This window comes from Enoplosus armatus, chromosome 7, assembly GCF_043641665.1.
Source record: "Enoplosus armatus isolate fEnoArm2 chromosome 7, fEnoArm2.hap1, whole genome shotgun sequence".
NCBI lineage: Eukaryota > Metazoa > Chordata > Actinopteri > Centrarchiformes > Enoplosidae > Enoplosus > Enoplosus armatus.
The window spans coordinates 17,034,209-17,060,571 of record NC_092186.1 but is presented as its reverse complement, the minus strand read 5'-3'; the positions used below and the strand labels follow the sequence as shown (position 1 = coordinate 17,060,571).

Below are 26,363 nucleotides of genomic sequence, written 5' to 3'. Positions count from 1 at the left end.
GCTGGGGATGTGATCCGTATGGATGACTGTTACCTGTGCGGTCAAAGTTGTGTGTTTTATGCTGAGTATTTTAATATTGTAGATTCCATAGTATTCTAGGCTATGTCCTTTTAATGCGTCATTATGCATTTTTTTTCCCGATCTTCCGTAATTACCCACTCTGACCTCGTATCGATCCCCCATTACATTGTCTGGAATCATTGAAGACCATTTTAAAAAAAATGTCATCTGAGCTCTTATGGCCCCGCCACTTTTCAAGACAAAGTGATGCCCTTGCATACAAGGATCTGTTTGGCTATATAATATATACTATATGTTGACTGTTGATCACTGGGTCACAGGTTTCTAAAACAGCATTAAACCAAAAATAAGCACATGGTTCGACAGTACAGCACACAGTACTGGTGAATGGCACAGATTCTAACTCCCATAGGTGGAGGTGTTGAAAAATAAAATGGGTGAGTGGTTACTGGAGGTGTGGAACAACAAGTCCTATTTTGTCCTGTGTGTTTATGTTCCATCTGCATATACCACAATATATGCATTTGCATTTTATTCATTTACATCTATTCATGAGGATTGAATGTCCTCCAAAGGATAGAAATATTCTGTCTGTACACTTGTTTGCAGTATAAAAGCTTGAAAACCTCACTTGAGGTTTATATTAAAAGAAATAATATACACAATTTTAATAGTTAATGGGGAAAATAAATGTACGTATATCTATTTGTTATTCGTCCTGTTTTGTTTGTAGAGGTATTGTCTGCATATGAGTTTGTGTGTGTGTGTGTGTGTGTGTGTGTGTGTGTGTGTAAGTTTTTGTGTTGCTCATGTAGTGGGGACAAAACTGTTAAGTCACATTATGGGGACTTTTAGTACAAGAAGCTGGTTCCAACAAGGTAAACCACCAAATTTGAGTGATTTACCTAGGTTTTTATTTTTTATTCAAGGTTAGGGTTATGTTATGGGTTTGGGTTATCCACAAGCCAGATTATCCATATATGGCATCGGGCGAGTGACCGGGGGCAAATGATTAACACAACAAGTAGAATTTTTAAATATTTGTCATCCTCACAACATAATGCTTTTACATCTGGATTTTCTGACTGGAGACATTCTGAGCGAATTTCGAAACACGAGAAGAGTGCAAAGAGTGCACAGCATGCTCGCTTTACTGCTCAGATTGAGGAATATGGGCACAGTGGATGAGGGATGCTGAGGGGAAATATTGGAAAGAGGTCTTGAGGGGCATTGTGGCTATAATCAAATTCTTGAATGAGAGAGGCCTAGCATTCAGGGGTGATGATGAACTTTTGGGCTCATCAAGTGATGGCAATTACCTCGGACTTCTGGAACTTATTGCACAGTTTGATCCATTTTTAATAGAACACATAGAGAAGTATGGTCAAAAGGCATGAGGGACAACATCATACCTGTCATCTACTGTGTGTGAGGAGTTCATTTGCTTAATGGGTGAGAAAGTAAAGAAAACGATTGCAGCCGAACAATGGTGTGCCAAGTACTTCTCAGTCATCATAGATTCAACCCCCGATATGTCGCACATTGACCAGTTGACATTCAAATTTAGATTTGTCAGCGAGGAAGGGAAAGTGGTGGGGAGATTCATTGGTTTAGAGCTTATTCACAGCCACACTGAAGCAAGTCTTACTGAATATGTAATAAGAATGGTTCATGATCTGGGGTTAGACTTGTCAAATTGCCAGGGACAAAGCTATAACAACGCCAGTAACATTGCTGGTAAATAAAACCGCCTTCAGGCAGATCTGAAAAGAGCAAACCTCCTGATTCATTACATGCCCTTTGCTGGACATTCACTTAATCTTGTCGGTGTAAACAGCATTGATAATAGCTGTAAAGATGTGAGCAATTTCTTTGACCTACTTCAGTCACTGTATGTTTTGTGCCGCATCCCCTCGCCGTTGGAATCGGATATTTAACAGGGATGTGAACATCAACAGGACTCTAAAACCACTGTCCAGTACTAGATGGAGTTGTAGAGCTGACTCGACCAAAGCTTTGAGAGATAACCACAGTGCAATAAGAGAGGCCTTGGGAAGGTTTGCAACAGATGCGGAGGAGAAGGATGACGGCAAGCACCAGGCTGCTGCGCTCTGTCGGAAACTTGATAAATTGAAGACTGCAATAATGGCGCATCTATGGGATACTGTGCTGAGTAGGTTTATCGCCACGAATGACACGTTGCAAAAGAGTGACATAAACTTAGACACTGCTCAGCAACTGCTGGAATCGCTACATTTGTTTGTGGCATCACTCAGAGATCTTTTTTCTCAGTTTGAAAAGGCATCTCAGGATGTGAAGGGGGTGACACAGTTCTATCACCACGTGACACAGCAGGTGAGAAAAAGAATAACCTTTGCAGATGAGTCCACGAAGAATGACACAATGCTAAACGATTCAAGGTGGAAACCTACAATGTGATCATTGACAGGTTGCTGTCCTGTCTTGCTAAACGCATTGATGCATACAGGGACTTGAATGGACTATTTGGTGTTTTGCTCAATTCTGACACAGACTGATGATGGGTTGCATAAATGCGCTGCTGTGCTCTTCTCCATCCAGATGACCTGGACAAAGCCTTTGGAGATGAAGTTACTCAGTTCAAGAATTTCATGCATGGAGTGTAAAACCTTTCATCTGAGGAGATGCTGCAAATACTGCAAAAAAATGGGCTACAAACTACTTTCCCAAGCGTGATCGTTGCACTTAACCCTGCCTGTTACCAACTGCGAGAGCGAGAGATCTTTCTCCCAACCATGCCTCCCTCACCTGGCTACTCAACTTCAATGAGCTGTTGAGCCAACTGGCCCAAGCACATCCCCCTGGTTGACTGGGTGATGAACTCATGAACCTAATACTGATGCAGGTTCATGCAATTTTCATGAAGTTAGTGTGTTGTACAGTGTGTTCCGGTAGTTTCATGTCTATTTATTACTAGCAGAAATGTGTGCTGAAGTGAACTGTCAGTGACATACCTTCTCGTGTGAGTGTCGGGGGGTCTGATGTTGAGTGATTCTCTTCTTGTTGCTGATAATAAAGCGTCTGTTCAAAAGAAGAGAAAGCTGCCTAGCTGAGTTCATCATAAGTGAACAGTGTGGCACAATATTAAAACTGATCCTGTTTACAGTTATGTTTTATGGCTCTGAAACGTAACTATTTTTTTGAGATCCTCAAAGTCCTGCTAATTATTCTCTTGCATTGCCAAAGAGTAACAAATATTTGATGTTTCAACAAACCATTAAGCCAACAGTAATCACTCCACCCTGGAGGTAGACCAGAACAACACTTTTTATGTGTCTTTTAAGTTCTTATATTTGTTTTTCTTCTTAAGTCTATAAGCAAATTAGGTCCAGGACTGTACTTCTCTGAAATATCAAGCAATAAGACAACAGAGGAGACATAAACTGTTCCTACTTTGGATTTAATATTAATATCAATATGTAATGCAGTTTTTAAAAAATCATCTTGTGTGTCTTTTCATATTTATTTCTGATTACATTCAGATTAATGAGTGAATATAAGTGCAGATTAACATTTTACACTGAAAAGTTAAAAAACTGCTGACTACACTAAATCACCACTATGTTTCGACCATCATGCATAAATGTATTCTGGTACAATTTCTATGCCTTTGTCTTAACCCATTTGTATTGTGTTTGGTACAAATGTGAGTACTGATTCAGGCTCATTGCATGCTGAGGTGTGTGTTTAAAATATTTGCAGAATAAACAGAATTAACAAGTGAAACCAACTGAACTGAGATAAAGTTCAACAAAACAACAATATAAACAGCAAACATCCTTGTTTGACTAGTTTAACTTAAAATCTTCCGGACTGTTGTTACAAACAAAACATGCATGCAAAAAGAAACGGTGTGAGTTGACACTGAATTGAGTCATTCAGGAACAAGATGCATCATTTGTTCAGACTGTAGACATTTTGCTCTGAAGTCGATGGGACAAGTGATGAAAGTTGTTGAGCTGACACAGACAAGATGGCAGGGGTAAAGACAACTGGGCTCTTCTTTATCTGTTTTTCACAGCTTCACGGTAAGTAAGAAAGAAAGAATTTTGACAATCTATTAGATTAGAAAAATAAAAAAGGACGATGACTTGTTAAAGGCTGGACTGTAGCCTGCTGGTTCAAACCTATTCCCATGGTCATGCTCTAAACTTAAACTTTCAAGATTATTTGTAAGAAAATACAACATAAACTGAAAACCAAATGAACTTGAATACAGTGAAACTTTTGTGTTTATTCTCACTTATATTCATACACCAATAAACAAGAGAAATGCTACTTTATAGAATACAAACAAATATATGATGAATATATCTCTCATTACTAAAATGGTTGAGCTTTAAACAGCTAAGACCACATTAAAGTGGACATACGTCCATGTGGATGCACATGTTTAAAATGGATCAATATATGTACCATGTAGCTGATATGAAGCATTTAGTTGAACAGTTGTGTGTTGCCCCACATGCAAACAAAAGAATAAAATCCTTTATTTGGGTTATTTAATGAATTGAGATTTCTTGTTTTTTCTTTTTGAACTCAGGTTTTGTTGCAACATTGAACTGCACCAGCCCAACTCCTGAATCCTTGTTTGATTCACTTGAAAAAGAATTATTTCCTAGGAAACTATTGCGACCTGTAAAAAGCTTTTCAGATACAATGAACATATCTATAGATGTGACTGTGGTGGGAATTATAGGAGTGGTGAGTCCATGAGCTGCACATACATATATTCATGCCTGCATATACACATGCATAACTTTTTTAACTTTTTAAAAGTAAACTGTAAGAGAATTGTATTCATCATTGATTATCATAAATATGTCTCATCCCTAGAATGAAAAAGAACAATCCCTCACAACATTCATATGGCAAGTCCTGGTAAGTTTTCAGAGCACAGACAAAATGTGAAATGATGCAGAAATAATTTTAAAACATATGTGAAGACTTTCATTCTGACAATGAAACATGCTGAGATACAATGAGAGGCAAACTAACAGAAATTCTCCTTTTCCCAGATGCCAGAAATGTAAATACTCTGAAAAGAAAATTGATGGTCAAATACCATGATCATAACCATGTTGAACATCTTATTGTGAATGTGAATTGTATGGTAACATTTTATTTTTCAAAAAATGGACATATGGTATTTGGAATGAAACTGTCATCCAACAATGCATTAGTCCATCTCGCAATACTTTCCAACTTCCCTAGTGTCTGTGTCACTCAGACCCAAGCCCATTGGTCACTACTGAAGACTTACAATTTAAAGACAGGTCACAAATATATACTTTCACTTTTTTTAAAGGCTCAGGATCCATTGAAACTCTCCCTGAACAATCCACATGAGGGCGGAAAAGTCTTTAATGTACGCGTGGGAAGAGAAGAGTCACTTTAGGGGCTCTGCTGCAGTCGCTCAGTCACTTGGGCCTATCAGATCCTTCACTGTCCCTCGGGAAAGGCCGATCCAGGCCACAGCAGAGAGAGCACAGAAACCACACTAGGCAAAGGTTCCTGTGCTGCAGTGCAATGCGCACACAAGCAGGTCTACAGCCAGCTAACTTTCCTTACTCATTCAGGCGTTTAAGCCGTCAGCCCGACTCGTCTGGTGCTGGCACTGTGGGTTCTCCCCTCCTCTCTGTGCGCTTCACCGTCCCTCGTTTCATGGCCGACCCTCGTGGTCTGCTTCAGCTTGGTCAGGAACCCGGAAGTTTTGATTTCACTTTGGCTTTCCGTGGCAGAGAGGAACAAGCTATTCAGGCTTTGGCTACAAATAAGATATTTGTTAATAGGATCCGTATATTGTTGGTTGTGGTCTTTTCATCAGAATTATTGACATAGAGAAAAATGTAGAATATCACCACGCTTATCCTTTAAAAGAAAGTATGAAGTCATACAGTTAAAATACATGGCATTTTTGATCTGTACACATTAGTATTGTTCTGTTTAATGTAGGAGTGGGATATAGCAGGACTGAGCTGGGATGAGAAGGAATGTGGAGCTGATAGAGTCTCTGTCCCTCGAGAAAAGCTTTGGGTCCCAGACGTCCACATCGCAGAGTTGTAAGTTAAAGGATGTTCAGTTAGTCTGTACACGTGTTCAACCTTCATGAGAAAACAAAAGGAATCAGACCTTTAAACAAGAAATGTGCCCAGTTTTAGATATTTGGTGGTTTATTATTATTTACAGAAACTAAGGAAAAGAGTCAGCTGAGTGGAACATGTGGAACCTATCCTTTTAAAGTATGTATTTGCAATTAAAATGTTTTCTTTCTTCTATTCTTTTCCAGCATGGACGAGGACAAATCTCCCAAAACTCCCTATGTCTACTTATACAACACAGGTCGTGTTTTTGATGATAAGCCAATCAGGGTGGTCAGCTCCTGCCGATTAGTAATCTACACTTTCCCCTTCGATATCCAAAACTGCACACTGACGTTTGGATCATATCTACACTTTGGTAAGCCTGCCCAAAAAACAACAACAAATTAAAATCTGATCTCAGATCTGCAGGTCCACCTCACATTCTGTTATTCATTATAATTATGACAGGTTTGTTCTTGGAATACAGTGAAAATTGTCACTTGGGTTTAATTACAATTTTTACAGTAATTAAGCATTTTCAAAAAAGTAAGATTACATTAATTAATTTAAATATCTTTGGTCCTAAATTTCTATGAACTCAACTTTCATGTTGACAAGTTAGTCTTTACTCATTTGTAGAGGACCGCAAGTAAAACACAGACAGGCAGCTAATATGGAAAAACCTTTCTTAAATTTCATTCCAGCTGCAGACATAAGGATGTTTCAGAGCACCACAGCTGCACAGATCCTGGAGGAGTCCAGAAACGTGATACAGACCAAAGGGGAGTGGGAGCTTATAAATATCAAAATAGCTCCATCTACCCTGGAGATAAGTTATGGAAACTACTCTGAGCTCAAATACTATGTAAGCACTTTTAGCTATTTTATTCTTCATTCACATGCTGAATACTGGTATTTATTTGTTTAACATTTAAACACTGTTAAGTCAGTTGTGATACCTTGAAGAAACCATGTGTAGAATTCCAATGTCAATTTTATGATGATTAATCTTCAAAATTATTATGATGAAATATTTGTTTGTAAAAAGATATAAGTGATAGGACACACTAAGTGGTGAAGTGAAGTGGTATAACAATAGCTGAGAAGATGAAAGGTTTTTTTTATTTTTGTATTTAAAAATACATATCAAGAAGTGACTTTAGTGGATGTAGATTTTGTTGTTTTTGTGGATAATTTGTCATAATGGAAGCATGAAAACAGAGAACACAGGGGGACCAAGAATGGATCCTTGGGGATCACCAAAGGTCTGAGGGGCCACCAAACATTTTATGGGGGCTGGTGGAGGAGGTCAATATTCCTGGCAAAGGTCTCATTACTTAATGATAATTAGACCAATATCATAAAGTCTGACTAAAACCTTGGGACATTGTACTTGTCTCTTTCCAAGATCATTCTAAGACGTCGGCCAATCCTCTATGTGGTGAACCTCCTGATCCCCAGCTGCTTCCTCATCACATTGGACCTCTTCAGCTTCCTGCTGCCTCCTGAGAGTGTGGACCGGTCCTCCTTCAAGATGACCCTCATCCTGGGCTACACAGTTTTCCTGCTCATCATGAATGACCTGCTGCCTGTCACTGGAAATACAACACCTCTCATGAGTGAGTGACATCTAACCTATTATGCTTTTTTAATATCTATATTAGTGTTTCTTCTTGACCAAATGCCATTGTTGGCTAGTTAATACCTTGTCCTCTGAAAAGCTGGTTCTCCTGCTCTGCCCAATCAATTTTAACTCAACCAATGAGATTACTTCTACACTCATTGCAGCTCTATAATTTAAATCTCAATCTATTACCCACCATTGATAAATAAAGGTTTAATGGAAAAATGTCTCTTTATTTCTTAAATAAACCTTTTTGTTTTCTGCAGATGTTTTATTCTCCCTGAGTCTTGCTCTGATGGTGGCCAGCCTGTTGGAGACAGTGTTTATCACTAATATCCAGTTCAGCTCCAGCCAGTACAGTGCGGTGCCTCACTGGCTCAGTGTTCTCGTGTTACGATATCTAGCTGTTGTCGTTTGTCTCCCTCCAAAGAAGAAGAGCAACCGCATCACAGTCTCCCTACACCCACCTACTATAGGTATAATAATTATCATTATTTTCTTTTATTATTTCTGTCACTACTACATCTACATCAAATTGTAATAATTTTGCAACTCAATCATCATAATTAGTATTAGTACCTGGCTTTTTAAAATAATGTGTCACACCATGTATCACAGTATCACTGTACTCTTGATTTTTGACATACCCAGTGACGAATACCAGCATCATCTCTTCAAGAGATCTTCAGAGCGTCTCTGGTGATACAGCTCCAGTGAAACCCCCTCCGGAGCCGGCCCTGGATGAACTGAGGAAGCTGAGCAGAGATCTCATGGCCATCCGCCTCCAGATGGACAAACACTTCCAGGGGAGCAAAACCTCACAGGAATGGGAAACGATCGGGAAAGTCATTGACCGTCTGCTGTTCGGCTTGTACATTCTCTTCATCTCTTTCAGCTTCATCACCATCGTATGTATCTGGATGGTGAACCAAACGTACGAAGGTTGATTTGGCAGCAGAGTTAAATCACACAATTATATTGATTATCAGCAAAGTTTGACTGGCTTGCAGCTTACAGTTAGAACGCTAAAATGAAGTAACATGTTGTAGTATTTCTTGGTTTTCTCCGTAGTTCTTTTGCATCACAAATGCCTTCCATCCAATTCAGTTCAATCTGGAGCTGTCTCGTGCTGTTTAGTCAGTATGGCCTAGAGGCTGACATTTTTAAGGAAATCCTGTGGGTCGCAGGAATCCTACAGATTTCCTGGGAGTCATATTTACATGTTTCCGAGTCGGGAATCATAATAATATTAGGTCAGTTTTCATATCTAAATGTGCAGTTCGCATATGCATATCCACTTTGTAATTAGTCCCGGTTTGTGTTTGCTTGAGGTATAGTCTTCAAACTGTTCACACGGTTTCATTATGGGGACTAACATCTAGGTACAAGAAGGTGGTTCCAACAAGGTAAACCACAAAATCTGAGTGATTTACCCTGGTTTTTGTTTTTTGTTCAAGGTTAGGGTTTGGTTAGTGTTATGTTACGGGTTGGGGTTGGCCATGTAGTGGTTGAGGTTAAGGTTGCGGCAAGTCTCCAGAGAATTCATGTCAGTAATTTAATTGTCCTGCTAAGTGGCAAAAACAAATGCCTTTGTGTGTGCATTTACACTGCCAGTAGGAGCTAAATTTTCTTTGCACACGATTAGTGTCCTCGTGTTACGATATCTAGCCGTTGTCGTTTGTCTCCCTCCAATAAAGAAGAGCAACCGCATCACAGTCTCCTTTATCCACCGACGAGCGATATAACATTATCATTATTTTATTGTTATTTCTGCCACTACTACATCTACATCTACATCTCATTGTAAGCATTTTATATGCAACTCCTTTGAACAAAGTTCTAATGAAAGAAACTGTACAAGTAAATTGAGCATGAAGGTTCACTCTTCATTCTTGATCTTGGAAATAGTAGTGAGACAAAATAATCTTTGCAGATGGATTTTGCTGAGTTGTCATGGTGATAGCTCAGTTGCTATCACGTGACCTAAATATGGAATTTTGGTGCAGGATATATGACCACTTGCCACCACGTGACATACATACTTACCTACATTTCCAGAAATCTCTGGAAAAAGCAATTAAGTCGACCTGTGGGTTCCACAGTCCACAATCAAAGTTGAAGTTTCACTCTCAAGATCGGAGTACTTTGTTTGTCAGCCAAAGTTTTATTTTTGCTATTATTTTATATGATGTGCTTAGATTTCTTGAATTAAACACAATCACACAATTATATTTACAATTATATTATTAGCAGTTAACCTGCAGTTAGAATACTTAAATGAAAGATAAAGATGACATGTAGCATTTCTCGGTTTTCTCCGTTGTTCTGGTGGAAGATTAAAAATCCTACTTATTTGATGCAGGAGAAACAAAATTAAATGCAGACATTTTGATCACAAATGTCTTCCACTTGACTCAAAAAACTGAGAACCAATACTTTATTCATCCATCTATTAAACTTATTCGAGGCCGGGTCACAGCCGCAGCAGGCTAAGCAGTCCAGACATCCCTCTCCCCAGCAACGCCATGAGACATAAAACCCCCCTAGCGTGTTGGGGGTTGGCATGGTCTTCTACAAGCTAGACGTGCCCGAAAAACTTCCAAAGGACGAAACACAGGTGACATCCTTATCAGATGCCCGAACTGGTTACTTTCTACGCTGCTCTGAGCTTCCTCCAGATGTCTGAGCTCCTTACCCGATCTCTACGGTGGAAACTCATTCAGGTCGCTGCATCCACATTTTTGTTCTTTCTGTCACTACCCAAAGCTCCTAACCATAGGTGAAGGTTGGAATGTAGATCAACTGGGAAATTGAGCCTTCAGGTTCAGCTCCTTCTTCACCACAACAGTCCAATACAACATCTGCATTACTGCTGACACCACACCAATTTGTCTGTTGATCTCATGCTCCACTTTACTCTCACTTGTGATCAAATCTTCAACATCTGTCCTTTAAGCAATATTTATTATCTTCAACGCTGAGGTCAAAGTATTTGAGTCCTAATTGACGTTTCAGTAAGATTCATGTGAGTGATTCTGAAAAACCCATTTTAAAATGTCACATATTCACTTTCAATCTCATACAAAGTTTGGCTACGCATTGCCCAGTTTCACACTAAGCAATTAATACTGTATGTTGACTGTTGATCACTGGGTCACAGGTTTCTAAAACAGCATAAAACCAAAAAGAAGCACATGCAGCACACAGCACTGGTGAATGGCACAGATTCTAACTCCCATAGGTGGAGGTGTTGAAAAATAAAATGGGTGAGTGGTTACTGGAGGTGTGGAACAACAAGTCCTATTTTGTCCTGTGTGTTTATGTTCCATCTGCATATACCACAATATGTGTGTTTTGCATTTCTATTCATTTATATCTATTCATGAGGATTGAATGTCCTCCAATAATGGGAAAATTAAATGTACATATACCTATTTGTAATTAGTCCAGTGTTGTGGTGTGTCGTTTGTAGAGGTATAGTTTGCATGTGATTGTGTGCAAATACTTGTATAACTTGTGTTGTGGGGACAAAACTGTTTACATAGTCACATTATGGGGACATAACATTTGGGTACAGGAAACTGGTTCCTACAAGGTCAACCACCAAATTTGAGTGATTTTCCTAAGTTTTTAGTTTTTGTTTAAGGTTAGGGTTATGTTATGGGTTGGGGTTAGCCATGTAGTGGCTGTGGTTGAGGTTAGGGTAAGTCTCCCTAGAGAATTAATGAATTACTTTCAGTGTCCTACCAAGTGGCAAAAACAAGTGTGTGAGTGCATGCATTTACACTGCCAGTAGGAGCTGCTGCATCTTTACTTTACACACGATTAGATCGGTGGTTGTGGAGGATATTTGGTTCATCAGAAGCATCCAGCATGAGTCCGTCTCAGCAGAGTATCAGCATCATCTCATGTTTACTCTTAATGTCAGGTAATGAGAACCTACTTCTATTCACTACTTTATTGTTTGTAGTTATGTATGCGACAGAAGCATGTTTAGCTCTGCAACTAAAAAGAGGAAAATTTAATTAATATAAATGGACCCTGAAAACCACTATATTTCACATTTGTGATCAATCATGTGTGGTGTTGAATTCAAATCAAATGAATCTTTCAGCTAATTTGAGTTGTGCATTATGTTTGAAAAACATGTTCAAGTAATTAAAAGATGTCATCATGACCTGGTTACTATCAAACAGTACTTGCTCTATGCTATATAATATCAATATCATAACACTACTTGACGTATCGAGCTGTTTGGCTTCTAGTTTAATGATACAATGATTATGTAAAGCTGTTTTCTGTTCCAAGTCCAAATAATTATAATTTCCAGATTCTTTCTGATATTTGAGTCTGCAATAATAGTCTCTTTAGTAACTTTGCACTTAAACATTTTATCTTAGTTTTGTTGCATTTGAACTACTTAAGCAAACCTGTAAATGAAAAGTACAGTTTTTTGTTTTACATGGTTTTGTATAGCTCAGCATATTTAGAAAAACAGCTCTCATTTTCTCTAAAACATTGATATGATGGGAAAGTTTAAATAAGCAATTAAGATGTAATTACAGCAACAGTAAACTTTATGTATGGTCAGTGTCTCTATGTTATAGTAAACTGTCCTGTAAAGAAGGCCACAGCGGTCCAACCTATGAGTCCATGCAGGCTGTGTTTGACCTACAACCCTTCAGGCCAGCAGTGAACCTCAGCAATCCCACCATAGCCAACATCTCCTTCACCCTGTATGCTGTCCTGGGGGTGGTGAGTTTGTCAATTAGGAATCTAAGAATAAAGAAAATGTTTTAAAAAAAACAGCACCTTAATCCAGATTAAAGAAATTAAGAGAACCTCCTCTATAGCTGACACTATATTTCTAATAATTAACTAATAATCTACTAATTCATATTACTGAATATCATATGTATTGTTATTAAATATTGCATTTTTGACTTAACTCGAACCTGGTTTAAGAGGCAGCAACCAGCTTCACATGAGGTCTCTTGTTTACTGTATTTCAGAATGAGAAAACCCAGATACTCACTACTTTCTTGTGGCTGAGACTGGTGAGTGGCATGGAAGGACATAATACACTGTCAATAAATATAATGCAATCTGATCCAAATTTGTGCCTGCAACCACAGTGGAGAAAAATACGGGGATTATAACATGACAGGCGAGCAGACATTTTAATTTGATGTTGGCAGTTTAACAATGATTATTGATTCATTCACTGCAGTACTGGCACCATGAGTTTCTGGTTTGGGACCCTGATGAGTGTGACGGCGTCAGCAGGATTTCTCTCCCAGTGAGGCAGCTCTGGTCTCCAGACATCATCGTGTATGAGTTGTAAGTTCTCCAGCTTTAAAAGGTTGTTGTTGTTGTTGATGTTGTTGTTGTTGTTTCTTTTTGATGGATCCATGAAAGTCTTTTACACACAAATTAAATTCATTAAATAGTAGTTGCACTTACCACACTTTGACATCCTGTAAAGTGCCAGTGGATCACACTTACCAACTCATCAAAAGTGAACCGTTAACCTCATAAGCACTGGCTTATGCATTCTGAATGCCGCTTTCTAGACTGAGTGGAGCCAAAGACTGTATGAATTGTGAAAGTGATTTTACCTCTATGTTTGCTTCCCCATGGGTCTCATTATGTTTCTGTTAATTTCTTTTACTTCTTCCTGACTCCTCCACATCCAACCCTCCCAGTGTGGATGATGATGTTTCCCAAGCGTGTCCATACGTGTACGTGAACCACACAGGTCACATCCGTTGGGACAGGATGCTTCGGCTTGTCTCAGCCTGCAACCTGGAGATCTTCAGTTTTCCTTTTGACGTGCAGAATTGCACATTTACATTTGGCTCCTACATGCACACCAGTAAGAAAATGCTTCTTAATATTTACACAGTCACACAATAATAAAGTCATCCAGTCATTGGCTACACTAAGATAAATATTGTCTACACTTAGACCAGACCAGTTTTAGGCTGGCTCAATAGTGGGCCAGAAAATGCAACTGAAATCTGCTGCACCTTTGGGATAAAACATAAAAAAGAACAAAAATCTAAATTATAATGTCATAAATTACTGCATTATTACATTTAGCTAACATGTGTATTTCAGTTAGCTTAGATTGTACACAGAATCTCTGTCAGTCTCCAGAACTGTCTGTTGTGTTTTTCTCTTTCTTCCATAGTAAGGGATGTGAGGGTCAGTCCAGCCTTGACCTTTAAGGAGATGTCTGAAAACTCAAAGCGTTACCTGGAAGCCAGTGGAGAGTGGGAGCTGGTGGACATACTGGGGGAGACCTCCATCCTCCAGTTTGGGATCGACGAGTGGGACATCATCACCTTCTGGGTGAGGGAAACCCCTGAGTTTACTACTCTTACATCTGCGAATATAACAGCCGTAAACAAAACTTCTGGCTATCAGACAGAGTACAGCAACAATGATCACTTATGTTAAAGGGATTGTTTTACATTTGGGGAAATATGCTTATTCACTCTCATGTCGAGAGTTAGATTTATCACTTTCATGTCAGCACAATAAATATGCAGCTTGTTAGCTTAGCTTAGCATAAAGACTGGAGACAGGGGTAAACAGCTAGCTTGGTTCTGTCCAAATGAAACGAAATCTGCCTCCTGCCTCCCAGCACCTCTAAAGCTCACTAGTTAGCATGTTATCTTTGAGTGAATATTGCAATTACAGTCATCAGGTGGACAGAAATACGATTCCAAATGAATAAAATAGTTATTGCAGGTTTAACAGAACGAACAATGCTTAAATACAAAAGTTTCCTCAAGAATAATTACTCTTTAACATGCCCATATTGCCATTGTTACTTATTATCTTTGTAATGTATATTTCCCTCCTTAGACAGTAAAGCTAGTTTGATATATATTATAATAAGTAGCCTGATATTTTTTACATAAAGGCTATCGATGGTCGTTACAATACATGTAGTGAGACTTTTCAAACTGACTCTTGTTCACTAGGTGGTCATAAAGCGGCGGCCAGTTCTCTACGTGGTCAACCTGCTGATTCCCAGCTCCTTCCTCATGCTCATCGACATCCTGTCCTTCTACCTGCCCCCCCATAGTGTCGACCGCGCCTCCTTCAAGATGACCCTCATCCTGGGCTACACCGTCTTCCTGCTCATCATGAACGACCTGCTGCCTAGCACAGCCAATGGCACGCCCATCATAGGTCAGAGGTGGTGACCCCCACCACAAACGTGTTTTCATTTAAACAATCAAATGTTTAATGTTTTGTGTGTAATTTGAAAGGGGTCACTCATGTCTGTAAATGTGTAAAAAGTCATCTGTTTGCCGACATGCTCCACATGTACACAACTCTTGTTACATCTTACAATTCTTATCAGGTGATAATGTGTTGCGTTTTCAGCTGCCCCCAAGTGGCCAAAACAATCAATGAATGCAATTTTTAAGTTTTTCCCCTTTGCTTTAGTGATTTTGACAAACTACACAACTGTCCAACTGCAGCAGTCAATCAACACAGTTAATAATAACTGAAAGTAATCCATATGGTCAGAATAAAAATTTGGCAAACATCTCTCAGGGTTTTCATTTTCTGGTCAATATCTCAATTTTCATATCCCCAAATGACCCAAGCAACTACGTTTTTAATGAGATGATAAATTGTGGATTCTTGGCATATTTCTGTATTCTGTTCTCAAGATGCTACAAATTAATTGTATATAACATACAGTGTAATATATTTAAAACCTGTATAATTTAGTTGTATCAGTACGTCAAATATCAATTTTAGAAATCATGCAATCAAGTAACCCCACATGGGTCTTTCACTTTTTATTTTTTCTTCAGTAGATGTTTTACCTGTCAGTCCTAATGCCAAACTGCTCCTTGAGGTCGTCCCAATGAGTAAAGGCAACACCCAAATTTACTCATTTTATTTTTACAGAAATGTAATTTGTTTTTATGGACTGCTGAAAACAAGCAGTGAGTTTTTGCAGACCAAGGTCTGACGTGCTACAATAATATACTACAAAACGAGCCTGCAGTAGTTAATTTTATGTTTCTTTACATCAACACATCCCTTCATGTGCACATGCTCCACCATAGAGAGGGAAACTAGATTTTCTCACGCATCCCACAACATTTTTGATTAAAAATAGGGATTTGTTTCATGACTGCATTGTTAAAGAGACCCGCACACTTGATCGAAGGTGACTTTCAATTAGCACAAATAATAAAACTACCATTTTTACAATACTGATGAGTAAACTAACTAGACAGAGACCATATACACTTTTACTGTGTACGAAATATTATGTTTTTGTTCCAAAACAGAGCCTTGAAGGTGAGCTTTGAAAGCTGGAAATCTGTCATCTCCCTGCAAATATATTTTATCTGTCTTCTGCTACTGAGGAAAACGTTTTTAATATCAATGTGTATCTTTTGATCTCTCAATCAATTCTCCAATCTAGGTATCTATTTCTCTGTGTGTTTGGCCCTCATGGTCATCAGTCTACTGGAGACGGTCATCATCACCAATGTCCTCCACCACAGCTCCATGAAATATCAAGAGGTTCCAAACTGGGTGAGGGTGGTTGTCCTCAAATACATAGCCAACCTCATATGCTACCGATGGCCGGAGGACATCCAGCCCCCTTCTATACCACAGAAGGATAAACCTGAAAGCTCAAATGGCGTTTCAGGGCCGTGGATCATCCAACCAGCAAGCCAGACAGCTGCCCAGCACCCGACCAGCAACAGAGGTAATCAAACACACTCAGTAAATGACAAATACTACTTTGACATTACTTTTTCCTACTGAAGAATACTAAAGGGCATCTATTAAAACAAAAAAAAACGAAATATGAATATGTTAGTGTCAGGAAAGGAAATGTGTCTCATCTAAATAAAAAATCTAGCCGTATTATGATGACACAATTTCAAAATCTATAACAGTGAATCACAGTTAAGGTTAACGCTGATGCTAGCTCTGTCCAGCTAAAGCTAGCTAGCCCATTTTTCTCGTTATTGCTTTGGCTCATTGTTCTTCATCTCCATAAACAACTGATAAGCAGCTTTTTCCTTATATATATATATTTTAATCAAGTGTCAGGTCACGTGTCGACCATATTACCTCTTTCACGCTTCACTCTAAACAGGTCACATATTAGCAAGCTAACATTAGCTTTGTCAGTTGGTTCAGGCAGCTGCACAACAGTTACAGCTGGCAGTCACTGGGTATGGACTGTGTTCCCTCCCATCACTATTCTCCTGCCAGATACAGGTGCTCTGCCTGAACTGCAACAGATCTGTCAGTTCCTGGGCGACCTTCGGGACCACCTCACCTCGGTGCAGAAGGAGAGCGAGCTGCGAGACCAGTGGTGCCACGTAGGATATGTCCTCGACTTCCTGCTCTTCCGCATCTATCTGCTGCTCATCTCCTGCTACGCCCTGGTCATCATCTCCATGTGGTGTGTCTGGATCAGCCAGTCCTAACTGGACATGGGTCGGATGTGAGCCGGGGCTGGGATCAATTCATAGGATGTTTAAATAGCAAATTAAAAAGCAATTGTATAAACAGAAGGCAAAACAAAGCCTCTGCCAACATTTATCAGTTATCGTTTCTGTAATGTTTGTTTAAATGTTGTTTTCTGTGTTTGATTTTGCAAGGAAATACCATGTACATGTAGTACGGCTTTAGGGGGAAAAAACGAAAATATCAGAGTGACCCCAAATTGCCCCATGTCAAACAATGGAACAAGACCACTTCTGCCATCACAGAGAAATAATTTAGCTGCAATTTCCACTTTCAATGCTGAGGATATAGTTAAGCGCCTTAAGCAATCTAACTGCTGTTTTTAAACTCTGCCCACCACCTTTTAAAAAAATGCTTAGCAATGGATGAGACACAGCATCCAGACAGTACTGATGATGTTGAATACTGGTTCAGATAAAACATTAGTTCTGGTACCGCTGAATCTTAGAGCAGCCTTTGATACTTTGGTAGGTTCAGGTCATATCTCGAAGGCAGGGGCTATGTTGTTGCCATTGGTGAAGATAAATCTGAGCGTCCCCCAGGGTTCGATTCTTGGACCCCTATTATTCAACCTGTAAGCTCCATGCCAAATAATGCAAGACTGTAATATTATTTTAATATATGATATTATGACGTACCTTCTCTATTACTCCTTTCATCCGGTAATAATTAGAATGAATTATTCCTTTATTGAGTGACTTTGAGTTCATTGAAGTGTGAAGTTCATTTGAGTTGAGCTACATCCTTCAGTATGTAGCCTACTTGGGAACCCCTCCATTCGCCTCCTCTTCAACAGCCTAAAAAAAGAAAGTCCAGGAAGCAATGATAAGCGCTTCCTTTTCTCATTACCTCTAGTGCACGAACTGTTGCCTCACCTAAGGCTTGGGTGTTTTGGATCATATGCAGATTTATTACTGGAAGTCATTTTCTTCACTGCATTTTATGGGTTTCTCAGGTGTGGTGAATACACAACCAGCTCAAACTCTTTTGATCTTTTGCGTGATCTCACCACTTCTAATATCACTGTAGATGCTCACATGTACTCCATCCAATAAACAGACAGGGTTCACAGGGTAACTGTTATCTCACAAACTAACACTGTTTTCTGTCCTCGACACTTCTTAGTGCTCGATTAATTCATTTACTCCTGGGCAAACATAACGCTTGTAGGCTGATGAAGAACAGCGACCAATGGCTTTCATACTGGCTGTTATTTCACAGGCTGTACAGACATTCATGATCCCAGAGGATGAAGCCTACTGACTCTGCTGATCCTCTGAGCTTCCCTCTAGCACCACCAGCAGGTTAAAGTTTTCACTTATTCTGTGAAATATCTCAACATCTACAAATTTTCCATCCACAAAATTGTATGTTACCCCTCAAGATGAATTGTGGTAACTTTAGTGATTCCTTAACTTTTTCCATCCAGCATCATCATCAGGTCAAAAATGTTTAGAATATATATACCATACTTTAGATTATGACTAAATATCTGCAAAACTAATGACATTCCCATTAGCTTCAGCTGTACTATGAGATTAGTGTTTATTAGCAAACGTGTGCATGCTAACATGCTAAAAAAAACTAAAAGAGACAAAGCATCTATTTTGTACTGTCCACTAGGCAAACTGATGCAACAACCAAGCAAGTGCATAATTTTGTGTTTGCCTTGGCCTCAGCTGTCACGAATACAAGTGATGTTGTTGACACATATAATCCAAATCCACCTGAGGATGATTCAAAAACCCGTTGTACAATACAAGCTCACATTATGCAAACACAGTCACTCACAGATGAGTGGATCTCTGCAAGCACCTGGAAATACCCCAAAGGCTGAAGTCGTGCCAAGGCGCGCCATATTCCAGAGTCAATATTAGCCTCTGGAGGAAGTTACACATTTCACTTAGTTCTTGATAAATTCATGTTGCTGCCAGAACGCCTCAATCTGATGGAGCAGACTGTGGACTGTTTTGTAATCTGAGGCACTTGCTGTGATGAAGGCTTAACTGAGACTGAAAATGACAGAGGTAAAGCCTGCTGAGCTCATCTTCATCTGTTTCATGCTGCTTCACGGTAAGTCAGGACATTTTGACTATCCACAGAATAAGCTAGTGACCATACCCACATCGTGTACTGCAGACAAGGAAATATCTGCAATGTCTCTGTGCACATACTGTCCCAATAAAAGAATAGGGACTGAATACTTCCATCTTGATGTATATGAGCTATCTCGCAAATTTCATTTTCTACTTTCTCTAGATTTTGTAGCAGCATTGAACTGCACCAGCCCAACTCCTGACTCCTTATTTGATGCGCTTGAGAAAGAATTATTCCCTAAAAAACTGGTGCGTCCCGTAAAAAGGTTTTCAAATCCATTGAACATAACCATCGATATGACTGTGGTGGGAATTTTAGAAGTGGTGAGTCTACACAAACATGTATTCATGTCCGCACATGAGCATGTAACATGTCATTGATTCAAATTCATAATTAACAGTATTACTGGCTCTAATTGACTAATTGACTAAAAAATATGTCTCATCCGTAGGATGAAAAAGCCCAAACCCTGACAACAGTCTTATGGCAAGTTCTGGTAAGTTTTCAGAGCACTGACAAAAACAAATACATTCCGAAATCTTTGTTTAAATTAGATCCACCATGTGTAGATTGATTTTTAATGTGAATATAGCATTATTCAATTTATTCTGATTGCATTAGTTTTTGTTTGTAACAAAATAAGCCAACCCAAGGGCAAAGTAAGAAAGGTAAAACGTGAAAATGTCTTGTATGCTTATCATCATCGTCCTCAATTTCATCGTCAGGGATTTTTGTGTTTTAGATGAAACATGATATTTTTCTTTCTTCCTTCTTTTCTTCTTGTTAGTTTATGTAGTGACACAGGGATGGCATTTTCTAAGCTGTACATCACATTGGTATTGTTCTGTTTAATGTAGGAGTGGGATATAGAAGGACTGAGCTGGGATGAGAAGGAATGTGGAGCTGATAGAGTCTCTGTCCCTCGAGAAAAGCTTTGGGTCCCAGACGTCCACATCGCAGAGTTGTACGTTAAAAGGATGTTCAGTTAGTCTGTGAGCTTTTTATTGTCCAAATCAGAGAAATATAATATAAACCTGAAATGTCAGCACTTAAACCTGAGAGGGTAGAGGTAAACCTCCATGCAGGTATACAGTCTTATGGTTGTTTGGTACTATGGAGTTTAAATTAATCAACTTTTTGCCCCTTTTAATCCATTTTATGCTTTTTATTATAAAATAGACCAACTCATTTTAGATAAAAATATAATACATATTCTGACTGTTTTTGTTTTCCTCTCTCATTTTAAAATGTCTTGGATTCATTAATAATTATAATGTTTTTTCTATTCTGTTCTTTTCCAGCACGGACGAGGACAAATCTCCCAAAACTCCCTACGTCTACTTATACAACACAGGTCATGTTTTTGATGATAAGCCGATCAGAGTGGTCAGCACCTGCCAATTAGTAATCTACACTTTCCCCTTTGACATCCAAAACTGCTCGCTGACGTTTGGATCATATCTACACTTTGGTAAGACTGCTTGAAAAGTATAAAGTCTGATCTTTAAAAATCACTACAGGATAAAATGCAGCTTTGTATACTGAAACATCTGGTGAAAGCAGTGATTAGAGTTGTTACTTTCTAACCTGAGTGTGCTTTAAGTGCTGAAGAAATATATGTTGAGTGTTAAAATATATGTGTGGATGGATATTAACATAAAACTTCACTTTGGGCATCTAATAGATCAAAACTTAACTGTGCTTTTAAATGTTATTCAAGCTACGGACATAAGGATGGTTCAGGGCACCACCCCTGCACAGATCCTGGCGGAGTCCAGAGATGTGTTTGAGACCAATGGGGAATGGGAGCTCATAGATATCGGCGTTGCTCCTTCTACACTAGCGTTAGGTGTGGGAAGCTACTCTGAGATCACATACTTTGTAAGCACTTTTAATTATTCAAATTATTCTATGATCACTTATTTTGAATTCTGGCTACACACACTATTAGTGATGGTGGCTGTCTGTCCCACGCCTTGATGGTTGTAATACATGATTGTGTTGTTTGCCAAATGCAGGAGGACCTCTTGGCAATTTCCATAGTAGTTATAGCAATATTTCAAAGTTTATAGTAAAAAGTAAAAATGTGAAAATGCCATTCACGGTGCTATAAAAATGTCAGCATTTTCAGGATAACATACTTCCATTGTGACAAGAAACTTAATGTGAATCCTTTTGCATCTGAATTTTAGAAAGAAATTAAGATAAATGTCCAAAGTCTGCCTACAATCTTGAGTCACTGTACCTGTGTCTCTTTCCAAGATCATTCTAAGACGTCGGCCGATCCTCTATGTGGTGAACCTCCTGATCCCCAGCTGCTTCCTCATCACATTGGACCTCTTCAGCTTCCTGCTGCCTCCCCAGAGTGTGGACCGGTCCTCCTTCAAGATGACCCTCATCCTGGGCTACACAGTATTCCTGCTCATCATGAACGACCTGCTGCCTGTCACTGGGGAGACAACGCCTCTCATCAGTGAGTGATTTTATTCCAGAGAAGTTTGAAGAAACATGCATACCTCTTTATGAACTTCACTGCTGCACATGTGCTTTTAAAGCTAAGAGCTGGTTAGTTTAACCACACACACGTATGCTGCAGGCAACTGAACAACTCTGTGGTGATGTCAACAAAGGATGAAAGTGTTTATCTCATTTCTGGATAGGGACTGTTTCTTTGGTTGAAAGTAATTCCATACAGCTGTTTAAAGTGAGTTCGGTGGATTATTTAGGGTAACATTCAACTACTCACTGACAGTTTCTGAAAAGAGATGCTGCTGTCAAACTTTTTAAATGCCGAAATTCTATTAGCTGTCATTGTATTGGATTAAAAGCAAAATTCAGATAAAAGACAGATCTCAATGTCTCAAAACCTGAATAAATGAAACCAAAACAGTCTGCAGGGCTACATTCCACTAAAACAGAGGGTTTCAAACTTTGACGAGCACCTATATATATATTACTGAGGCTTTGAATGTCGCATTAACACGTATCTTATATTTCTGACACTGACATTCAAATATTTGCCCTGTGTTGTATGTACAGACATATGGCTATATATCACTGGGTTCCACCCTGTATGAAAATGTTTCGTTGACCATAACCAGGACATCATCCTGGTTGTGGTCTAGTTGTTACAATGAGATAAATAACCGGTTTCACAAGTTTTAATGTAAACATAATTTCCCAGAATAAGATCATAACCAAGATAGGGTGCATGTAAAATACACAGTACTTAATGAAAGATGTACTGAACTTTTGCTGTTGCTGTTGTTTTCTGCAGATGTTTTCTTCTCCCTCAGTCTCGCTCTGATGGTGGCCAGCCTGTTGGAGACAGTGTTTATCACTAATATCCAGTTCAGCTCCAGCCATTACAGTGCGGTGCCTCACTGGCTCAGTGTTCTCGTGTTACGATATCTAGCTGTTGTCGTTTGTCTCCCTTCAAAGAAAAAGAGTAACCGAATCACTGTCTTCATCAACCAATCTACTAGAGGTATAACATTATTATCATTATTGACATTAACTACAAAAGATGTGAGATCTTTGACCAGACAACTGATTTAGTTTGACCCCCAGTCTGCAGGGAGTTGGTAGTGAAATCCTTTGAAGCACCAAGTGACATTTAATGGACTAAATAATAATGAATAAGGCTGCATGTTAAGTTTCAGAAAACTAATATTGCTTTACTGTCACCTCCTTTGTTAAAGAATTTAAACTTCATCATTTGTGCACATTGGGACATCACACAAATTTGGAATCCTTTGTGTGCTTATTTTGCTCTGCAACATAAACGTGGATATATAAATATTTTACATTAAAATCACAATCTTTCCAGCTACCCCCTGGTTGGGCATGCATTAAAAGTTTTGTTGCCTACCGACTATGGTTGAGGTGTCCTAATTTTAATGGGCACCTGCCAGCCAATAAGAAATTACTTTTTTTTAGGTGCAATTTAGATTTTTCACTGACAATAACTGACATTTTCAGCACGTTTTATATGATTAGAAACTAGCTATTTTACATTAGAATTCAAACAAGCTGTTTGTTTTTGACAGAACCAGCAATGAATACCGGCATCACTAACATCTCAGTGAGTCATCTTCAGAGCGTCTCTGGTGATACAACTCCAGTGAAACGCCCTCTGGACCCTCCAGACCCTGCGGAGCCAGCACTAGATGAACTGAGGAAACTGAGCAGACATCTCATAGCTATCCGCCGCCAGATGGACAAACACTTCCAGGGGACCAACACCTCGCAGGAATGGGAAATGATCGGGATAGTCATCGACCGCCTCCTGTTTGGCTTGTACATTGTCTTCATCATTGTCAGCTTCATCACCATCATTTGTATCTGGATCTGGAACAAATCGCATGCAGCATGATTTAACTAGAGGGCTGCAAGCAGTAAATATTTTGTTTGTATTTAAACGAACAGTCAATCTTAAAAACATGCACTAGAGAATATGCTCATCTTTACTGCACAGCTGCGATGGCTGTCAACATTTAAACATCCTCAGGGGAAAAGAAACACTTCAGCCATAACCTGTAATCTGTAATAAACTCAGGTTTTCCTGTAGAGCCGAACTGTGTTTTCTGCATTAAGTCTGAGATTAAAACCAAAAATAAGCACAAGTTACAAGACAGGTAATATTTCATGAAGGTTTTCACAATAATAGTAGTAAAACTGTAGGTGTGAACATGTTTGTAATATTGCAATTATTAGATGTGAGTGTGAGAACTTCCTTTATTGGTTTGCGGTTTGAATTCAAATACACCAACAAACTTAATGGTTTTAATGGAGGAACTAAATACACATTTGTCACCTGTTTGAACTTTCTGCCTATGTTTAATGGTTTCAAGGCTACAACATTAAAACCCACATTTCCTATGTTTTTTATTACTGCATTACACTGTGGGTTGCCTCTCATTATAACATGTACACTACAAACCCCAAATCTTCCAGATCATTGTCTACAAGGTGTCCATTTCATTGTCAAAACATTCAGTAACGTGTTCTTTGTTGATTGATCTGAAGACAAGGTCACCAGAAAACGTCTCCAGACTCACAGTTTAGGTTTACTGTGTGCTAAATATTGTCACATTACATCCACTAGATGGTGCCATTGGTTGATTGAGTTTATTGTACAGCGTAAACAGATTGATTTAGGCGTATTGGCTGTTATATAGTTATATTTTAACTATATTTCAGAGAAGAACTGTCCGCATAAACTTGTAATACAAGCATCCCAGATTAGATTTGATATTTTCAGCATAGGTTTTATATGATGTGTATATACTCGACGATATACTGCACTTAAGTACAATTTTGAGGTACTTGAGGGTGTCCATTTTTTCCTACTTTCTACTTTGCAGGATCATTTTAATAATACAAAATATAGGTTAAGATGAGACTTCTTTGATCCCTGAGGGGGAATTCACAAGCTATCCAGCAGTATATAAATTATTATTGTTTTACTTTAAAATAAACTCAATCTCTGGGTATTGAACTGCTGGGCAGAAAGTCAAATTAGGCTCTAAGAAATTGTGATTCGCTGTATTCTTATGTTTTATGATGATTAAAATGGCAGATTAATAGATAATAAAATGAATTGTTAGCCCTATTTCAGTTTAGCTTTAATTAGCTTGTCGAATCCATTTTTCTATCAGCACACAAAAACAATGACCCTCGTCAACAGTCTGGCCAGTCTTTTATTGTCAACATAATTACAGAACAAAGGTACATTAACACAAATAAAAATAATCATGACAATAATAATTAACATTTTTAATAATCTGTAGTGCACTTTAAACCTCCATGTTAAAGGCAGTCCATGGACAAACAATCTGCTGAGCTGAGGAGACGTTTCAGTGTCGAGGAGTCGAGCGGTCGCTTCGTTCAGTGTTTCGCTTAAAAGCAGCCTGGTTAAAACTAAAGACATGGGTGCAGTTTATCTCTTTAATACTTGTCTACGAGGGCTTAGGGACATGAATATCACATTTATTGTTTTAAGTAGTGTCTCATGAGAGTGTGTTCATCTCATGAGGGATTGTATAAATGAAGCAAAGCCTGTTGAGGATGGTATGTACTCTGGAGCCTTATCCATTCATGGGTTGGTACTAAAACCCAGAGCAACAAATCTAATTTCTGAAATGTTAATCTAACTCACTACGGACCCACTAATTAGACAATTGAGATTAAGCCATGGAAGCAACATCAGCCTCAAGAAATTTTACGAATGTCCAGATGATCCGTAACTGGTGAAAAGTGTTTCTAAAATGTATACTAGACCAGTGGTTCCAAACCTAAGGGGTCTCGAGATACATCTGAAGGGTCGTCAGATAATTAAAAGAGCAAGACATTTTTTTTTGTTGTTTTCTGACTTTTCCATAATTTTTGTTTTATTCCTGTGAAATACTGGATATCTTTACCTTTTGGGGCCTTTCAAATCCTTCAAATAAGCAATCAGAGAGAAAAAATACTGTTTGGTTCAACTGCTCAAAACTCATGAGCACAGTGAGACTATTGCCTATAACAAGTAGACATGGCTTCAATTTAAAAGGAATAGTTCAACATGTGCTTTCTTTCTGAAAATTAGATGAGAAGATCAATAGATCGATACTGCTCTCTTGTACGTAGATCGAGCCAGCAGCCTGTTAGCTTAGCCAGTTGCCAGGCAACCGTCAGAGATTCCAGGAAGTTACTGGTCAAGAAATAGTCAGTAACCAATATCCAATAACAAGCGAGATGCAACGTGTTCATTAGTGAGCTCTAGCAATGCTGGCAGGCGGACTAAGCTAAGCGGCTGCTGGCCCCAGCTACATATTTTCCAAAATGTTGAACTTCTCTTAAGGGGTCACAAGCCAATAAGGTTGGGAACCACTATACTAGACGGATAAGATCTGATGGAGGAGAAAACCCACTTAAATGTGAAGAATTTCAGTCCAAGGAGGTGATTAATGCATTTTTGAAATTATTTT

At 38.8% G+C, this 26,363-nt stretch overlaps 3 protein-coding genes across 3 annotated transcripts; all 3 read left to right on the top strand.

The window, feature by feature from the left end:
• Positions 1-4,033: 4,033 nt before the first annotated feature.
• On the top strand, positions 4,034-8,714 carry LOC139287751 (5-hydroxytryptamine receptor 3A-like). Its single transcript, XM_070908920.1, has 9 exons — positions 4,034-4,088; positions 4,604-4,764; positions 4,897-4,941; positions 6,016-6,122; positions 6,350-6,519; positions 6,848-7,008; positions 7,552-7,762; positions 8,034-8,243; positions 8,419-8,714. The coding sequence occupies exons 1-9, from the start codon at positions 4,034-4,036 to the stop codon at positions 8,712-8,714; spliced, it is 1,416 nt and encodes a 471-aa protein (XP_070765021.1).
• Positions 8,715-11,640: 2,926 nt separating this feature from the next.
• On the top strand, positions 11,641-17,255 carry LOC139287385 (5-hydroxytryptamine receptor 3A-like). The gene is made up of 9 exons (XM_070908376.1): positions 11,641-11,695; positions 12,359-12,522; positions 12,780-12,824; positions 12,998-13,107; positions 13,473-13,642; positions 13,961-14,121; positions 14,760-14,970; positions 16,232-16,522; positions 17,038-17,255. Exons 1-9 carry the CDS (start codon positions 11,641-11,643, stop codon positions 17,253-17,255), a joined length of 1,425 nt encoding a protein of 474 aa, XP_070764477.1.
• Positions 17,256-19,313: 2,058 nt separating this feature from the next.
• On the top strand, positions 19,314-23,907 carry LOC139287384 (5-hydroxytryptamine receptor 3A-like). The gene is made up of 9 exons (XM_070908375.1): positions 19,314-19,368; positions 19,555-19,715; positions 19,844-19,888; positions 20,250-20,356; positions 20,694-20,863; positions 21,113-21,273; positions 21,655-21,865; positions 22,670-22,879; positions 23,442-23,907. Exons 1-9 carry the CDS (start codon positions 19,314-19,316, stop codon positions 23,765-23,767), a joined length of 1,446 nt encoding a protein of 481 aa, XP_070764476.1. The 3' UTR covers positions 23,768-23,907.
• Positions 23,908-26,363: the final 2,456 nt, after the last annotated feature.

Excerpts from the sequence above, each read along its gene's own strand:
- LOC139287751 (XM_070908920.1), top strand. The coding sequence starts at position 4,034 with ATGGCAGGGGTAAAGACAACTGGGCTCTTCTTTATCTGTTTTTCACAG. Across the intron at positions 4,089-4,603 it reads CTGTTTTTCACAGCTTCACG|GTTTTGTTGCAACATTGAAC; the intron begins GTAAGTAAGAAA and ends TTTTGAACTCAG. Across the intron at positions 7,763-8,033 it reads AAATACAACACCTCTCATGA|ATGTTTTATTCTCCCTGAGT; the intron begins GTGAGTGACATC and ends TGTTTTCTGCAG.
- LOC139287385 (XM_070908376.1), top strand. The coding sequence starts at position 11,641 with ATGAGTCCGTCTCAGCAGAGTATCAGCATCATCTCATGTTTACTCTTA. Across the intron at positions 12,523-12,779 it reads TGTATGCTGTCCTGGGGGTG|AATGAGAAAACCCAGATACT; the intron begins GTGAGTTTGTCA and ends ACTGTATTTCAG. Across the intron at positions 14,971-16,231 it reads CAATGGCACGCCCATCATAG|GTATCTATTTCTCTGTGTGT; the intron begins GTCAGAGGTGGT and ends TCTCCAATCTAG.
- LOC139287384 (XM_070908375.1), top strand. The coding sequence starts at position 19,314 with ATGACAGAGGTAAAGCCTGCTGAGCTCATCTTCATCTGTTTCATGCTG. Across the intron at positions 19,716-19,843 it reads TGGTGGGAATTTTAGAAGTG|GATGAAAAAGCCCAAACCCT; the intron begins GTGAGTCTACAC and ends TCTCATCCGTAG. Across the intron at positions 22,880-23,441 it reads CATCAACCAATCTACTAGAG|AACCAGCAATGAATACCGGC; the intron begins GTATAACATTAT and ends TGTTTTTGACAG.